General features: G+C 37.6%; 1 protein-coding gene across 1 annotated transcript in view; it reads right to left on the bottom strand.

The window, feature by feature from the left end:
* Nucleotides 1-765: 765 nt before the first annotated feature.
* Nucleotides 766-19,234, bottom strand: part of tox3 (TOX high mobility group box family member 3) — a 54,782-nt gene continuing 36,313 nt past the window's right edge. The window contains exons 3-7 of the mRNA XM_048184641.1: nucleotides 13,335-13,583; nucleotides 4,849-5,112; nucleotides 4,503-4,730; nucleotides 4,101-4,181; nucleotides 766-3,126 (exon numbers count right to left, since the gene is read on the bottom strand). Of these exons, the coding sequence (XP_048040598.1) occupies nucleotides 2,377-3,126; nucleotides 4,101-4,181; nucleotides 4,503-4,730; nucleotides 4,849-5,112; nucleotides 13,335-13,583 (1,572 nt within the window). The 3' untranslated portion in view covers nucleotides 766-2,376. The remainder of the gene's footprint in view (nucleotides 3,127-4,100; nucleotides 4,182-4,502; nucleotides 4,731-4,848; nucleotides 5,113-13,334; nucleotides 13,584-19,234) is intronic.

Genomic DNA, 19,234 nt, shown 5'->3' with positions numbered 1-19,234 from the left:
GCTGTTTTTAATTTTCATTTCATCATAGGCGCTTTAAGACTGTTGCCAGCACTTATTTGCAGTTTTCCTGCAGACCTCTCCACTACACCCTCTGACAGAACAGATGCTGCAATTAATCAAAGAGTGAGAGTGTGGGCTTCTCTGTGACACAAAACCCGACTCGAGAGCCAATCACTGCAGCCTCTCTCATGCAAATTGCACAAGCATTCTCAAAATTAACTAATTGGGTACAAAATACAGATTGAGAATTCTATTAATGTGGAACAAGATATGCGCAGGCACAGATTCCTTCCCTTCTGTTGCGTTCGGAACGCCTCTGCCTGGCGTAGCTTGTAAAATAGCACCACCGGTCAGCAGATAAAGGCGCTCCACTGTCCTCACGTGCTTATTGTGCATTTATGATAATTAGCCTTTTTCAAATCCTACCTTCCCCCTACAAATATTTGTGTCTGGGGGCTCAGGAGTCATTAAAATGTGAAAAGCCCGGGAAAAGGAGGTCGGTGTGAATGCCAATCTTAATGACTCTGGCAACAACAAAAACATACCTTTTTCAAACATATTTGTAGAAATAAATAGATTCAAATATCTGTTTGAGTTGAGCTGGGACAAAAATATACACCTGCATATCCAAAGTAAACAAAATATTTTAAGTACTGATGTCTTTATTTTAAATCTTTCATAACTAACAAGGACACATTGAGGAAATATTTTATACAAAAGTATGGCTAATATAATCTTTGAAATGAATCAGTTCCTTGAAATAAATATTTTTGATTATTTTAATTGCAAACAGAGACACAGAGAAATATAATACAAAATTATGGCTAGTATCATATTGATGACGATAATGGAATGCCTCTTTTAAATGTGTTTTTGGATGGCAAAAATAAAACTTAATAAATGACATCTATGACGTTTAAAAGCAGGTGGAGTTTCCAACTGACATCAACTGTATTTATTTTACTGTCAGATTTTTAAAAACTATTAATTTTGAAATGTAAGCAAAAATACAAACAAATGATTCGCTGCTACTGTAACTCATAAAAAAGTAGAAAAGAGTACTATGAGATAAAGCAGGTGACAGGTCAGCTTGCCAACGTCTGCATTTAAAGCCTCACATATTAAAACTTTACAACAAGAGGTATGAAAAATGTACAACTTCAATTTCTTTTATCTTACCACTGATTCTTTTACAGCTGGCACAAAATACTTCAATGTCCTTTCTACGATAGTAAAAAGAACATCTGATAAGATTCCCGTTTAACTGTCCTTGTTGTGAAGTGTAGGGTATTGTGAAATAAAAACACCCCAATCAGTAAACCAACAGCCTAAATTCAGTATTTTTGCCATTTCACCCCCCATAAAATGTTTTCATTACACAGAAAAATAAACAAAAACATAACTTATTCAATAAAATTTCTGAGGTAAAGGTAATTACAGAGCAGAATGATTTTTGGAGTGCTGTTACTACTGTTGAAGTGAAACAGAGTTTTGAGGGTTTTTGGCCAGAGGAGAAGAACTCCAAGAACGTTCTCTCTTCTTTCCTCAGAACACATACAGCAGGTCAAAAAAAGTGTTTAGAGATGTGATGACAGAAATGATCTATGGAAGCATGTCAAATAGTCCAGCAAAACCTGGTGTTTTACATCTTTTCCCGTTTGATAACAGCATGAGATGTGTCAAACACCACTTGGTTCCAAAAGCAGGATGAGTTGATTGAGAGAGCTTCCCGACAGCGACTGTTAAACAGTTTCATCCGTGGGAACGCCAAGGAGGCTGATGGAAAAGGGAAGAAGAGAAGGTAGACTTGACGATACACTGGCCGGACAGTGCAAGAGCCATTTAGCATGTCTCTGATGACCAGTTTAGTACCTGTGCATTGTTCAGTTCATCTCTATCCCTTCTGTGATGCAGTGCCTTCTTTCATTTAGTCTGGTGGTGAGAGCGAATTCAACCTCATAAATAAAGCTGTTAAATAAACCCATCAGGTGTTTCTGTGATCGTCTCTAAATGTTCTTCCCACGTCATCATGCTCCGACAGAGTTTAAACTCCACAACAGAGAGATAGAGAGAGAGAAACCAAATGAACTAAATATACATACAAATGACTACTGGGCATTCAAGTCTATGAACAGACCTCCCAGTAGCTCAGCCTATCTTATAGACAAAAAATCCAGCTAAGATGCTTTGTCCTTTTAAAACGTATCTCTTATCCATCTAGAACAAAGGACAGTTCTTTGTAAAACATTCGTATTTCTTACACACTTCTTAAGTGCAACTTAAAAAAAGCAACCTTGTAGTGATGCTTTTCAATAACAACTTCCTTCCTTCTGCATTTCTCGTGGAGTCGCAACTGCAGGTCCGAGGGCTTTTGGTTCAGTAGATGCTCACTTGCGACAGGACCTGCGCGTGAGCCTGTACCTGCGAGGGGTGAGGTTGGGGCGCTGGAGGGGGCGGCGGGCTGCCAAGAGAGGCTGAATGCGGCGTGCCGGGCGAGTGCTGCACGGGCGAACACTGCGACTGCGGGAGATGCTGCTGCATTTGATGCTGATGCATATGCTGCATCTGCTGCATGTGCTGCATTTGCATTTGCTGCTGCTGCTGCTGCATCTGTTGATGCTGCTGTTGCATGTGGTGCTGCTGAAGCTGCTGCTGCAGGTGATGCTGGAAATGCTGCTGCTGCATTTGCTGCTGAATCTGCTGGTGGTGCATTTGCTGCTGCTGCATCTGATGGTGCTGCAAGTGCTGCTGCATCTGCTGCTGTTGCATCTGCTGCTGCATAGAAGCGTGCCGGGGTTGCATCGGTGGACTCAATTGCGATGACACGCCTGACTGCGGACCACCCGCTCCCATCTGCCCCAGCAGCTGTGACTGAACGCCGCCGGGCGTCATGTTCTGGTGAGCTACCGTGACCGAGGTGACAATCTGGCTGCTGCCGACGCGCATTTGCAGAGGTTTTGGGGCGATGGCTCGAGGCAGGGCCTGCTGGAGCGCCTGTGCCGCAGCAGACATTGAGTGGTGCTGGGATAGAGGTGAAGGCAGCACGAGCGCTGGCGACAGGCTGGTGGAGGCGAGAGTCTGCTGCACTGAGCGGATCGTCTGGGCCTCCGCTGACTCTGCAGCAGCCTGAGACAGAAATAGAGAGCGGTCAGATGAATTCTGGTACTCGACAGATTCTTTCTTTTGTAGTGCCCTCTGCTTTATTAGTGCTGATCTGGTGACTGACTCGACAGAAAAAGCTGTTCAGAGAAAATTGCTGCTGTCTTACATTCAGTGATCTAAAGAACTTGCCAAGAGAGGAATTTATATTATTTAGTAGCCTAGGAAAAGATCTGAAAAAAAGACTTGAAATCTTGCACACTGAAAATAACAAACATTACGGTTCGGAGATTCTGAAAGAAAGAAAAAAAAAGGCTTGATGAATTTATTCAACCGCTGAATCTAGAGCAATGCGGTGCTGGTGTCATAAATGAAACAAATATCCAGTACTTGAGTTGCTTAGACTTTAGTATACTTGAACAACAATAGTGCTAAACTGTGTGTAAAATTATGTTAATTTTTTTACAAGAAACAACAAATATGCAAACGTTCCCGGCTGCCTGGCTGCTACAGCGAGTTAATGAGGCATGATGGATCATAAGAATATCTCATTCTAATTCATTAGCTGTATTTAATGCTATTTTTACATCTCTAATGTGATGGAACAAACACATTCACAGACACGTTTAAGTATGCAAGAGAATTTTGTCTGTGGAAAAATCATACATTTAAATCCTTTCCAGTTTGTTTTTAGAAGTTCAATTTGTGAAAATCAATGAAGGTTAACTAATGCACAAAGAAATAAACACTGCTGCTAGAACAACTGCTGTTTTCAATCACCTTTCAGCTGTCAGTTCTACATTTGGTGCCTTTTTTGAAAAGTTTACTGTGCACAAGGTCTTAACTTTTAAAAGTGGTTAAAGACTCAAGGTGAAAGCTATCGAGCCTGAAAGTGAGCTGAACTATTATTAAGATACTGGTAAACCAAAATATAATAGAAAAAAGGTAGATTGAAAGGAGGAAAAAAAAAAGAAAGCTGTTTAAACAGAAAACATATTCACCTTTGACACAAGGCTAGCGCGGTACGCTGCAAGAGCTTTCAGATACTCCTTCTTAGCTGCTTCTGTTTTGCTTTTGTAAACCTGTGAAGAACAGAATAAGTGAGGTGTTATAAACAGATAATTAGCAGAACATTGACTGGCAAGCATGCGTTTCACAACAGGGAGAGCCTGCAGGCTTCATCTCAGCCGGTAATAAAAAAAAACTTAAGAAGGGTGAAATATCAAGCAGTCTGTTAAAACACCTGACATGAATCATTTTGTGCAAAAATGTGAGTAGAAATTAACAACATTTGTTATTCTAGCTCAAAGCAAAGCAAAAAAAAAAAACCCCAAAAAACTATTAATAATCCACAACAGACAGCTCTATTTACAGAACATTTCAGAATGTGAACAGTTTGATACCTGTTTCTGCTCCTCTCCCAGTCCATCCCACATAGAAGCTACTATCTTGGACACTTCTCCAAACGTGGCGTTAGGGTTCTGGCCTTTAATGGCCGCCTGGGTGTCTCTGAAGAACAGGGCATATGCAGACACTGGCTTCTGGGGTTCATTAGGATCCTTCTTCTTCTTTTTCTTGGGCGTCTTTGGCTTCTTACCTGCGTCAGGGGCGGGACGCTTTTCACCAATCACCTGACAGAGAGAGGGCAACTTGTTATAAAATCTCACTATTTGGATGTGGATTTAGTTTTCGTTTACACATTATGATGAAAACACTGCACTAAACATTGCAGGATTTAATGGTACTCACCCTGTTTCCTTCCTCTTGATCATCTTCATTAATAGAGCTGGATGGAGAGGGCGTGGCCGATTTGCTGGCGGGTGGGGACGGGGATGTGTGAGCAATGTTTGATCCAGTCATATTCAGCCCCAGCTGAGTGTTGATCTGGGACTGGTTGATGGTGCTAAGCTGATTTTGTGACATCATGCCATTGGGGTTGTGCATGCTAATGATGGAGCGCATCACCATGGTGGGGTTTGGAGGGTACTGACGGAGGTGGCTTTGACCAACAGCCTACAGAGCAAACAGACAACAAAAACATTTTTAAATATTTGGTGTCAGTAAGACTTTTTTGGAAACACTTTGGTATGGGCAACACATATTCACTATTAATTATGACTTTTGCCTCAATAAACTCTTAATTTACTGCTTATTAATAGTTAGTAAGGTAGTTGTAGTGTTTAAGTTAAGGTATGGGGTAGGATTTAGGGAGGTAGAATATGGTCATGCAGAATAAGGCATTAATATGTGCTTTATAAGTACTAATAAGCAGCCAATATGAAAGCTAATAAGCAACTAGTTAAAAGTGAATTTGTTACCCATACTAAAGTGTTACTTTTTTTTTGTTTGACAGAAATTAAAAGGATAGTTCACCCAAAAATGAAAATTCTGTCATCATTTACTCAACCTCAAGTTGTTGAACACAAAAGAAGGTATATTTTTAAGAGTTTCGGTAACTAAACTGTTGACAAAAATACTACGAAAGTCAATGAGGCTCATCAACTGGTAATTGACATTCTTCAAAATATTTTCTTTTGTAGTAAATAATGAAAGAATTTTCAGTTTTGGGTGAACTATCCCTTTAATATGTTTATTCAGCAAGGATGCATTAATTTGACCAAAAGTGATTGCTAGGAAATATTGCTACAGAAGATTTATATTTCAAATAAATGCTGGTCTATTGAACTTCAGCTTTGGCATCACAGGCATACATTATACTTGCAGACAACAGGTATTTTAAATTCTAATAATATATCACAATATTGTGAAATATTGCAGACTGTGAATAATAACAGATGAGGTTTTATTTTTTATTTATTTAGACAAATCGGCCGTTCATCAGTTATTGACCAAAACATAAAAAAATTATTATCAGCTTATTTGTATTAGCCAGAGTTTTAATATCTATGCATACCTAGTTTAGGGGTAAAGGTAGGGAACATTTACTTAATTAAACAAACAAATAAACAAACAAAAACAACAACAACAAAAGCTAATAGGGTATGCAGGAGCCTGATGCGTTTGACTGAACAGAGGGTAAAATTATAGCAATTGAGAGTCTCCAAAAACAAGAGCAGATTACAGAGCAAAGTCAACTCAACAGCTCGAGTTCATTTGATCTCCTTTGTTCAATTTTTTTCATTCTACATCAACTCCAATCCTCTCTTTCCATCTGGTATTCAGAGTCTCAAACTCAATATCTGTATGTGTCAACACATCATAAAGCTGTGCACCTGGCCTTATTGGCCAGACCTCATGAACCCTCTCCCTTAGTACAATATTCTAACACCTTCCGTCACACAGAGATTACATTCTCTTTGTATTAATTCCCTGGGCACGCGCAGCTTTATATCAAATCTGTGCCTTATCAAAAACACAATCTAGAAAACAATAGCAGTTTTCAACATCTGGTACTGGAAAATATGCAGTATTGTTTTTGTGTGTGTTGTTTTGTTTTGTTTTTTTAAAGAAACACTGGTAAAGAATGAATCAAGAGATAGGTAAAAGGAAAAACAAAAGAATCATTCAATAAATGACAGAATTACACCCTCGCAAAAACAACAACAACAAAAAAACATTTGCATTAATTTCATCGCTAGAATGCAGTGACAGAGCCAGCAGCAGTCTTTGTGTCAGACCTGTCTACTGTGTTCATTAGTCATGACCATCTGCGTCTAACACTTCCACACTAACAGCCACCGATGCCTCGTACAAATCTCTCTGAAATCACTACAGCCTTCTCTAAGCATCAGTAATGTAAAGAGCAGAGAAAATCACAGAGATGTAAGGCAGCATTTCAGTCTCTGACTGGTCTCTGTGTTCTGGCTTACTCCCCCATGTGAATACATCGACATGATCAATGATTTGAACATGCAACATTCGTCAGACGACCATATGCCCACTCTTTTGATTTTTTTTTTTTTTTTTTTTCTCTCCATGTACTGACTATGTTGGTGAATAAGGTCTCAGAAACTATCAATCAGAACTAGTCTTTAGTTTCAGGATCACTTTGATCCGGTCGCACAAAGCAGAACAGATGCAGAACCAATTCCCACCGTGAATTATGAAAAAATGGCTGTGATTTATCTTGAAGCATCTAATGATTTGACAACATTATCTTCCCAATTCCCAATGATCAAACAGCAGAAAATGAAAAACACGAGCCGATTTTGTGTAAAATAGATATTTATGTGTAGAATCGGTACATGGAAAAGAAAGAACGATGAATGGACCATTCAAACTAAACCCGCACAAACAGCAGTCAGCTTTTGCTAATAGCAGCTTTTGTAGGCAATGAAAGAAATGTGATTTCTGCTGTCAGAGTGGTTTAGCTGGTAGAATGAGGGAGTCAGTATCCGATCTGTTTATTTATGTCCCTGCTGCACACCCTCCATTTGCATTTTGATTGGAACATTGTCTGCTGACACACAGCTCACATCTACACAGATGCTTTTGATAGTCTTCATAAATCTGTAAATAACTTCTTATCTGAAGAGCAAAGAGGCCAGATGTGCCCTCTCCTCTCCTCTGTGTGTTTGCGTGTGCTTGTGCAAATGTTGCTATTATTCCAGCAATCAGCCCATCTCGGCTGACTGTATTCCAGCAAAAAAACAACCTTTTTCCTTCTCATCTCTTTATTCCCCAACATACTTTACAACAAGCACAAAAGCTTCCAACATTAAAAGCTGCCGAAAAGAGATGCTGACCAAACAGCTACACCATACAACGAGCCTCTTGTCCAACACACTGAGACGTTTAATGGATGACTGTTTGGTTCTGCCTCAAATCGTATCCTCACCCCTTTCATCAAAAGCAGGAACCACAACTAAACAGTCAAGAAAATATACCGGGGGTGGGGGGGACCTCTTTTTCCAGCATGTGTTCATAACCATAACATAACCAATGCTGCTTTCAGACGATCGGGATAAGAATCTGAAGATGCCGTGTCAATGGCTGAGAGTCTCGGGTCTGCTCTTTAAGATACAGGCCTCAGGATTCTGTGGGGGGTTGGAAAGGAATTGGAGAGTTTATTAAAAGCAGCTTGGTATGAGCTGTTCCATGCTGAAAAGAATGTTAACAAGTTCAATTTTCATTCAATCTTTCTGCAGAGCTCTTGGAAATGTTCCATAACAGAAAAAGGAGTAAAATCATCTATATGGTAATTATAAGGATGAATCTTACAAGTTTGGCCAGTGTGAAAAGGTCAGCTCTATTATGAATAGTTTATCAGCCCCCAGCACATATTCACAGCTGCACTGGAACCTTAACCAACATGCTGCTTTATTTTTCAACCATTTATGGGCACCTGCATAACTGGCTCCTCGAGAAAAAAAAAAAAAAAAAAAAAAAAAAAAGAAAATGGAATTTTGAATGCTTGCAGAGACCATGGTAGCGTGAAGATAAATTGTTTTCTACTCCTATTTCTCCTCCACCTACTTACTCTCCTCTCTCGCTCCATCTACAAAACACACACACATTCTCTCGTTTCATGCAGCTCATATACTGTTCATGTTCAATGCACCCTGTACGAATTGTCCCCTCTGAAAAAAAAAAAAAAAAAAAAAAAAAAAAACGGTCCAAAACATTGTTCCAATGCCTTAAAAAAAGGACTAGTCTACAACCTTCCTCTGTTCTCTCTCATCTTTTTTCCTTTCCTTTTCCCTCCCTCCACCCCTCCCGTTGCACTATGGGTATTTAAAACTTGTTCAACATGATTTCATTTCATTTCAAGTACTGGCTGAGAAAACTAAATTACAAAATCAATCACATAGAAGGTCAGGCTAAGACTTCATTACAAGTATTGCATGCCTGCATGAATATCTTTCATTTCTTACTGGCCCAATATGTCACAATGGCTGTCTGACAGAAAAAAAAGAGAAGAAAAAGAAAAACACGAAGGTGAAGGGGGAAAAAAAAAATCCACTTTCAGAGATTGATGTACAACTGATGTCACAACTACTCAGCTTGGAGATAAGATAACAGAAACGTGTAAAAAGAAAGAGTAGGGGAGAGAGGAAAGTGTGAGCGTGTGTGTGTGTGTGTGTGTGTTTGGTGTTGGAGGAGAAGAAAAATATAGTTTCTGCAACACTGGTCATATTTTCCATTTTATTCACAGACACAGCAGTCAGACCCTCGTCGGTTTGTGAGGGATCGTGTTTTAAAGCTCCATCATTGTTGAGTGCTCCAAATCTTACACCTGCTTTATACAAATGCACTGCCATTTTAATAAACCATAATTATATATTTTGATTCACTGTTAACCATTTATTTATATTCATACATACTATAATCATACATTCATTTATAGTCTTTACAAAACACTAATGCACAGAACAATGCATTGCATTGCAATGTATGATTTGTATGCATAACAAAAGAATGTCAACAAATGGAATGAACCGTTTCTGTTGCATTTCTGTTCATGCCCAGTGTTTCAAAAAAAGATAACCTCCAAGAACAAAATGGGAATGCTAAACCTGCTGTCCACAACCTCCGAGAAGATCTCCCCCGAACTTAGTTTAATTAGGTGATCAAATAATTTGCTTCTTCATCGGTTTCCGTCTACTCTGAGATCCAGTCAGAACCCAGATTCTAACAAGACTCCAACGAGATGCAGGAGCTTGTTAGGAGAACAGATTAAATAAATAATGACTTCACATTCTGAATCCCGCCAGACTTCTTCACAGCTGAGAAATGGATTTTGCCGAGTTGCGGTCCGCCAGCAGCATCTGTGGCTAATTTTGCCTGACATACGTGGAGCATTAGAGGGAAGGAATTAGAGGAATAGTTGGCTTCAATGCAGAAACACAAAGGGCAGATGAAACTAATACAGGTACGCTGTTCTGTTTATTTGAGTTGCAGTGGATTTTTAGAGGTAATGTGTACATTTTCCTGACATATACATTCTTCTTTTATTCCCTTGCTGCCCATCTGTTTTAAATATTACATAAATTGGATCCCCGATTTTTTATTATCTTAATATATAATTAAGATCTATATCATTTTGATCTTATTTATTGGTCTGTCTTCCTGCATTAGATGTAAAATCTAATTATGAAATGCTTCAAAATGACTGAAGGACAATGTTGGAGGTTATAGTGCTAACTTCCGCTAGCCCTTACTGAGTCCTTTATAAATGTGAGGCATTGAGTCAAAGGCACGGCACTGTCTGTACCAGTCCCAGAGAGCAGGACAAACTGAGATCAATTCCATTAAGAGGAGAGAGACAGAGTCTTTCAGGAGGACAATGAGTGATGAGCGATAGAAAAGAATCAGAGGGATGGTCACAATGCCACCGGGCACAGAGCAGAGTGCCCTCATTCTCCCCCAAACCCACTAATATAGTCCCCACACAATCAGAACCACTGTCCACAGAAAGAGCCGCTAAAGAGGAATAATGTTGGAGAATCAAATCTAATCCCTTCACAGCGCAGTGAGAACAGGCCGTGTTGTAATTGTGTCAAGGTTCCGTTTTTTCTTCCAGATGCATACGAGCTTAACTGACCATGAAATGAAAATTCTTTAGGCAAAAAGCCTTCCAGCAGTCACTTATGCAGCACAGATATTTTAAAAGCTGCAATTATTTTACTTGCCAGCAGCATGGATGGCCAGGAAGGGAGCAATAAAATTTGATGGTGCCTATCTATATTGGAATGTAAATAAAGATATATTATTCCACATATACATATACCACTGTATGTTTAGGGAAAGTGAGGAACTATGCAGAATCAAAATAACAAAAAGTAACATCAAAAGCCTGCCACACATCATCTGCTGCTGGCTAATGTCACTTTGTGTCCTTTTACGTATTCAAACTTCTCTGATAGTGATTTCATTTCTATTATATAGCAGTTTTAATACATCTAGTCTAGCCATGGCATTTTCAATGTTTCCTCTTTGGTGAATCCATGTCTATGGCATTTAGGGGCCATTTCTCTGAATTAACAGCTATAAAAGCTTGAAACATGATTATTATGAAGCAAATGCTTGCCTAGACCTTTATTTTACCATAAATGTGAGTCATCACAGCGAGACAAGGTTTATTAATAAATAAAGCAATTCCGCTAAGCATACCAATTTTATTCCATCTAATGTCTGTTAAAAAGTCTGCTGTCTTTTTTTAAAAACAAATGTTCTGTCACCATTTACTACTCCTCATGTCATACAAAGCACATACAGTATTACTTTATTTCTTCCATGGAGCACAAAAATCACGAAATTTTAAAGAATATACTGGTCGCTCTTTTTCACAAAGTTACAATAAATGAGTTTTGGAGCTTTCAATCTTCAAGAAGGTTGGAAAATTACCATTAAAGTATCACAATAAATAAATAAATAAATAAAGTGGTTCTTTTAACTCTGAAGCCATCACTGTAAAAAAAAAAAAAATGATCGTGATTTTAACGGTAAAAGACAAAAATGCTACTGTGAAAAACAGTTAATTGGTTTACAGAAATTTTCCATACTATATACGGGGAAAAACTGTAATAGATCTAACGGTACATTTATGGTGATTTTACAGTAAAATACCGTTACATTTACAGTTTTGGGAAGTGAAAAACAACAAGTCATTGTATAATTTACAGGGAACAACCGTAAATTGACATTCCCACAATTCCACTGACATTCACATTTGATGTATTTTCGTTGAAATAACTCAGTTTCTTCTTCGTTTTTCTTAGCTTTTTAAATCTGTTATGTACATTAGGGTTTTATGTTACATTTAATGTTGTTTAATTAATGTTTATTGCAATTTTTAAATTTCACAGGTGTTAAGGCGGGTGCACACTGTGCGATTTTGGCCACGATTTGGTCGTCTGAGACAAATTCCAAGAATCCTAAACGATTCCTATAATCCTAGGCAAAAATCTGTAGTCTTTGATCGCTAGTTTAACATGTTCACCGAGTGCCGATTAATGACCGCTGCGATCGGTGATTAATGTTGCCGTCTCCTAATATTATGTACATTAGGGTTTTATGTTACATTTAATGTTGTTAAATTAATGTTATTGCATTTTTTAAATTTCGCGGGTGCACACTGTGCAATTTTGGCCACGATTTGGTCGTCTGAGACAAATTCCGAGAATCCTAAAAGATTCCTATAATCCTAGGCAAAAATCTGTAGTCTTTGATCGCTAGTTTAACATGTTCACCGACAGCCGATTAATTATTAGTGTTTGTGTGAATGACACTGTGTGAACCTTCCATATATATTAGTATTGTCCTCCTCAGCTTGTGGACTCTCATCACCACTGTGTGGTTGTCAGTGTATTACAAAGGTACAAAACAAATTCAATAGGTTTGTAAATTAACATTATATCAGTTAATGAAATATGTTTTTTACCGTAAATTTAACAGAATTTTTTTTACAGTGTGTAAAATAAACAGTTATGAACTGTAATTATTACAATATAAACCTTTAAATTATACGGCTTTGAACTGTAAAATAGACAGTAAACTAAGTGCTGTCCCACAAAACCTAAAACATTGCTACCGTATTTTTTACTGTAAAGTTCTGGCAACCATTGCTGTTTTTTTCTACCGTAAATTTTACAGGGATTTTTTTTTAGAGTGTAAAATAGCTTTGTTTGATGAACAAACCAAACCTGAAGTTGTTAATGATCATTTTCTAATCCAGTGAGCTGGATAACCATTACTACCAGATCACAGAATCAGTGAGTTGAACGTGAGAACCGAATGAGTTTGATTCTTGAATGAACTGGACAAACTGATTCAGTGAAGAGATGCAATTCAAAAGAACAATTTTAAAATTAATCAAACATTGTTACTTCTCTAATCAACTCACCAAGTAGGGCTTAGGAAGAGCTTTGGAATTTAAAGCGCATTGATCATAGAGAATTCATTTTCATTAAAATGGAAAGAATGGCCAGGATATTACCTTTTGCATTCCATGGAAAAAAAAACATGAAATGATGACAGAATTTTTATTTATGAGTGAACTATCCCTTAAGGCTTTGTCTACAAACCAGTTTTATAACACTGACACGTAACATCAGGCACCTTGATTTGTTTTGCGCATAACACCTTTGGCAAACTAATTTGCATTTAGAGGAGGAAAACTACCTGGATTTAAATCTGCACCTAAATACAGGTGAAGCTAAAAGCTAAATGTAACTGATAGGGAATGATGATGTGGAAATTTAATTTGTGGAATTTGTTGCCTTCTGTAAACAATAAGATTTTTAAGATGTTCAAGCTAATAACATGACACTTACCCCCGGATGTCCATTGTTGATTTGTCCTTCCTGCTCCATCATATTTCTGGAGATGGTGATCGAGGGCAGCTCCAGGCTCTGAGGTGGAAACTGCGGGGTGAACGACCCTCGCTGAGAGTTGGGGTGGTCAGGTAGCCCGGGGAAAGGTGAGTCCACCTCCTGGAGGCCCATACCAGGCTCGGTCTCAGGAGGAGGGGTGATGGGGGGTATTTCGAACTCTTCGTCACCAAGACTCGGAGTATGAAATGTCTAAGGAAAAGACAAAGGAGAAAATAAGTGATTATTTTTGTGCAAAATTTGGACATAGTTGAAGTTGAAATCTTGAAATCATGAAGTTCTTAATACTGTTAAAAAGAACAATCACTGTAAAAAATTAAACAAAACCTACTTATAAGCTGAAAACATTTAATCTCAGAGCTGTGAAATATCTGTTGAAGAAGAGATATGAACACCTGTTTAATACTTGTACAAGTAAATGTTTATTCTGAGTACGTTTCCCATTAAACAGGATGTGAAAAACAAGATGTCTGACTCTGAAATGCAATATTGTGCTATGATTACACTAGCAGGAGGACAAAATAAAAGTTGTTTAATCCGAGCTAAATGATGTTGGCTGGAGGAGAAAAGGAGTGCAGGGAGTGATGGGCTTAGAGAATATTCACACAGATTATTTTAGCTGTCCAGAAGTGTCGTATTTTGTTCTTCTCAGTTGTACCAACAAATCTGCTCATCAAAGGACCAAATCCCTCTGCCTGTGAATTACATTATCGTCACACTTAATTTGCTTATGTTGACTACCTGCTCTGGCTCCTCCTCTTAGAGGAATTCACTGACTTCCACTCCTCTCTCTTTCTCTTTGTTTCTCTCTCTCTCTCTCTCTCTCTCTCTCTCTCTCTCTCTCTCTCTCTCTCAATTTTTTGCTGTATGTATTCAGAACCTCTCGTTTCATGTTCAATCTTGTTCTCCATCTTCACTTTAATACTCTCAATGTTTTTCCTTCACTACCTCGAAAAAACATCATGTCATGTCAACACATCATTCATCCTCTGAAGCAGTTTGTCTTTCTTTCTGCGATCACTTTATATTCATGTTCTTACTTTCTCATTCTCAACCTTTTTCTTTCCAGTTTTTACTTCTCTTATGTAAATGAATTATGCGTGCAGGGAATATGCCAACATTTTTTTTATTATTATATTAATGTTTTTTCTCATTTTAGTGCAAAGACACATTTACACGCACACTACGGTGAGACTTTTCATTGGCTTCTATTTTTTTTATATTGAGCTAATGATATTTTCAACCCTCTACACCTAAACTAAACCCTTACAAAAACCTTTTTTTTTTTTTGCATTTTAGATTTTAATTTAGTCATTTTTTTAGTACTTTTATTAAGCAATTTCCCTTATAGGCCGTTGGCTGGTCATAATGTAGGTGATTTCAGGATTCCTTACGGGGACATTTGGTCCTCACAGTGTAGGCAAAACCTGACCACCATCCCCCCCAACCACATCCACACACACACACACACACACACACACACACACATATATAGAGAGACTCAAAGCTCATTCAATGCCTGTATGATGAGATCCAGCTGAGGGGGTAAGGCTAATAATCAGGTCTTTTTCGTCACCTCTCCCTCTTATTTCATTTTTTATGTGGCTCCATTCCAGCATTTAACTTGCAGCATTTTTTTCCACAGCTGTGAGCAGTGGATCTTGTAAAGGCAGTGGTGTGTTTTGTCATAGTGAGGGCCAGGGGCTTGCAGTGCCTAACACATGTTCACATTACCTCCAACTAAAGCCATTAGTGGCCAGCACAGCTCTGTTTCCTAGTTCTCCATTAACACACAAGCTACAAACTCATTTTCCTTCCCTGTGGCATTGCAGCGGTTAACAGTGTGTTAATCAAAACAGCGGCGTTGAGGCATAAATAATAAAAATTGTGTCATGAGAGAAGAACGCTTCGAATATCATGCACATGACAGTGATCACAGGACATCACAGACACTGAATTTAAGGGCCAACAGGGAAGAAAAAGAGAGAAAGAGAGAGGAACTAAAAAAAATAAATAAATAACAAGATTGATAAAATGAGAGGGAAACAGGACGAATGAGGGATAGCAAAGCAGAGAAAACAGGAAGAGAGAGGAAGAGAGTGGTGCTCTTTTCATTTACTTTACTTCATGACCTTTCTCTATGAATAAGACCTGCAGTGCCAGCATGTTTTCACAGTACAATACCGCAGAGAAAAAGAAAGAGTGAGAAGGAGAGAGAGAGGGAGAGAGAGGGGGAAAGAAAGAGAGAGTGGCCCGACCTAAATGTCCTAAACCACACAGCTGTGCTGTAAGATCTGATACGACATTCAAAGATCAAATGTGAGGTACATATAGTCCCTTTTTCATCTTTTTCACATCAGAGCATAACTAAAATGACACTGACCTTTACAAATAACAAAACAAAACACTGAATACCTGACTGAACACAATGAGACAAGAGAGAGAGAAGCCAGAGATTAAATTAACATCTGCTCTCAGAGACAGTGAGGTGGTTGGTGTGTGTATGTGTGTGTGTGTGTGTGTGTGTGTGAATAAGAACTGAGATGTGGTTGTATCATGTCTGATGTACAGAAGCTGTCAGCTGTCAGTGTAAGGCTGGTGTTGTGGGATGAGGTGGTATGTCACTGGAGAGTGTATTTGTGTGTGTGTGTTGAAAGAACAGGTCAGTGGTCAGTATGTGGAAATCTTCAGGTCAGGTGGAGGAAAGCACTGTTTTTAAGTGTGTTCACACTTATTTGTTTTGCGTAAGTGATCTTGGATCGGTTTGACTTATATGAGAAAATGTCAAACAAACAAACTCATTCCTCTCTAAAGTGAACTAAACTCTAAATATCTCATTTAAAAAAAGAATGGGAACTGAGACACTTTAAACACTAAAGTTGACTAAAACATTTACTGACATTACTTTAAATTTCAGTGTAAATGCAAGTACAACCAGGTTCATTTTCATTTGGTTCACGTTTTGGTCCACTTAAAAGATGTAGTCTTTGAACACACCAAACTCTGTGTCCTTGTTCAATAAAATATAACAACAAAGATCTATATATATATATATATATATATATATATATATATATATATATATATATATATATATATATATATATATATATATATATAAATATGAACAAACACACTCCATTTTATATGAATATGTTTAGAGGCAAATTTCAACAAACACAATTGTGATAAATTAATCATGTTTATTACAAAAAACATCACAAGATTAATAATGATTGATTTTAATTTACAGACAGCCTCAGGTTATACATACATCATCCATGCACAGAATACAATAGTGCAATATTTCTGTTATAATTTCCTCACTTTACCTGGCATTGCAAGGCGGTCCAACCCTCAAGCCTTCATTTGTGCAGAATGCTGAAGGAAGACCTTTGAGATTCTGTGTGGAGTTTACAGTGGTTTATTATTCTTTAATCTCCACAAACATAAATTAATCAGATCATCTTCTCCTCTGCCTGCCATTATTTCCTTTGTATATGCTATCCTGTAAAGGCCAAAATATTTTTAAATGTGAAGTTAACTTGCTTTTGCTTTCATTTGAAGCAATCACATATTGTCAAAAGTTATGCAAAAAGGTGAAGAGAAAGCAAAAACAAAATTGGTGTGAAAACATCCAAAGATGTCTGAGTCTGGAATAATATATATATATATATATATATATATATATATATATATATATATATATATATATATATATATATATATATATATATATATATATATATATAGAAGCTTAAAGATATAAATGAAATAAAATACCCAAAAAATTAACATTCTGCCATCATTTATTCATTTTTGTGTTGTTCCGAACCTGAACCTGACTTTCTTGCTTCTATGAAACATAAAAGATGATATTTTGCTTAATGTTTTTTTTTTCCTTACAATCAAATGGAGGTCAATGGTAACCAAAACTGTTTGGTTACCAACATTGCTCAAAATATCTTTTGTGTTGCATACTGGTTGGCATACAGGTTTCAAAGGAAGTGTGGGTGAGTAAATTACTTTTTAGGGTAAACTATCCCATTAATTCAGCATGGCAAACACAGCACATACCCAACATGCAACAACCCATCAACAGTAATACGCTAAAGTCAGATAACCAAGGTAAACCAATAGCACCGATTATGAAGCAATAACCCCTTTCACTTTGTAGATTTAGTAAACTGATTCAGCAGAGACATAAGCAGCAGTTGTTAAAAGGCAGTGCATCACAATTACTGAGCATGATGGTTAGAAGGATCGATACAGCAAAGCTCCTAATATCAGCCGAGCAGAGAGAAAAGCGCTCCTCAGATGACAGTGCCAAAGACTCTCAGAGTCCAATAGCAGCCATTCCAAATCCATTTCTACATATATAGTAGTGATTACATGTGTGTAATGAGATTGTGTGTGATAAGTGATATTACTAAGTGGAACTGAATATGGCCATATCAGTTTCGGTTCAACAGCAGGAAGGAAGAGGTCACCTTATCAAGCACTGTGATATATGGTTTCCATATCATGTAGCATTACAATGTTCAAGATAATGTGGTTTACATATATTATCATAATTGAAATATTTGTTTATGTGTTATGTTTATGAATTATTGACAATTTGCAAAAAAAAAAAAAAAAAAAAAAAAAAAAGGGACATTTTTAACAGAAAAACACTAAAAAGGAACAGTAAATCTGAAAGAATGAATTTGGTATGGTTTGTAGGATCTCTAGGTACTTACATACATATATAATATAACAGAATAGAGAGAAAGAATTAAATATGTGGAATTAAAGAAAACAACGTAATATACATCTAGAAAAATTCAAATGGGGGGGGGGGGGGGGCTTATGTAGAAGGCTTATGTACAGATGAACATATTAAAGGGTTAGTTCACCCAAAAATGAAAATTATGTCACCATTTACTCATCCTCATGTCGTTCTAAAACCCATAAGCCTTTCATTCATCTTCAGAACACAAATGAAGATCTTTTTGACAAAAAAGATGATCAGAGCTTTCAGTCTCTCCATAGACAGCTACGCAACTACCACTTTGATGCTTCAAAAAGTTCATAAAGAGGTCATAAAACTTATCCATATGAATTGAGTGGTTTAGTAAAAATGTTCTGAAGAGACACGATCACTGTATATGATGAACAGATTGAATTTAGGCTTTTATTCACATCAACTCAACACATCAGTAGTAGTAAACGGTAGCACAAGCATGTTTGATTGACATGTGTGAGAACCAATGAGCTTCATTCTAGCGTCTTATGCAGCACGTTTGAGCTTCCGGAAGAGGTTTGTTCTCGTGTGTGAAGCAGGTTCGGTTGAGCTTCTGTTTATGTTCACTGATCAATGTTTATGTGTGAATAAAAGCCTAAATTAAACCTGTTCATCATATAAAGCGACTGAGTCTCTTCAGAAAATTTGGTCTAAACCACTCAATTTAAATGGATTAAGTTTACAATCTCTTTATGAACTTTTTGAAGTGTCAAAGTGGTAGTTATGTAGCTGTCAATGGAGGAAAAGAAAGTTCTCAGATTTCATCAAAAAGATCTTCATTTGTGTTCCGAAGATGAACAAAAATGAATTTACATGAGAGCTATTATTGCCCAATGCCTGGTTGGCATAAATACAATAAGGATATAGATCTGTATAAACAGGTGTAGTGGGTGTGCTAGCTGTTTAGAGTGAAGCGATGGCCTGTAAGAAAAAAAAAAAAAAAAAAAAAAAAAACTCTTCTTGTGCCTGGATGTTCTAGTGCCCAGAGATCTGTAGTGTCTTCCTGAGGGCATAAGCGCAAAGAGATTTTGGCCTGGGTGAGAGGGGTCCGTGATGATGT

Source organism: Megalobrama amblycephala, linkage group LG3 (genome assembly GCF_018812025.1).
Source record: "Megalobrama amblycephala isolate DHTTF-2021 linkage group LG3, ASM1881202v1, whole genome shotgun sequence".
Lineage (NCBI taxonomy): Eukaryota > Metazoa > Chordata > Actinopteri > Cypriniformes > Xenocyprididae > Megalobrama > Megalobrama amblycephala.
The sequence above is the reverse complement of the archived record's forward strand: the minus strand, read 5'-3'. Positions and strand labels throughout refer to the sequence as shown.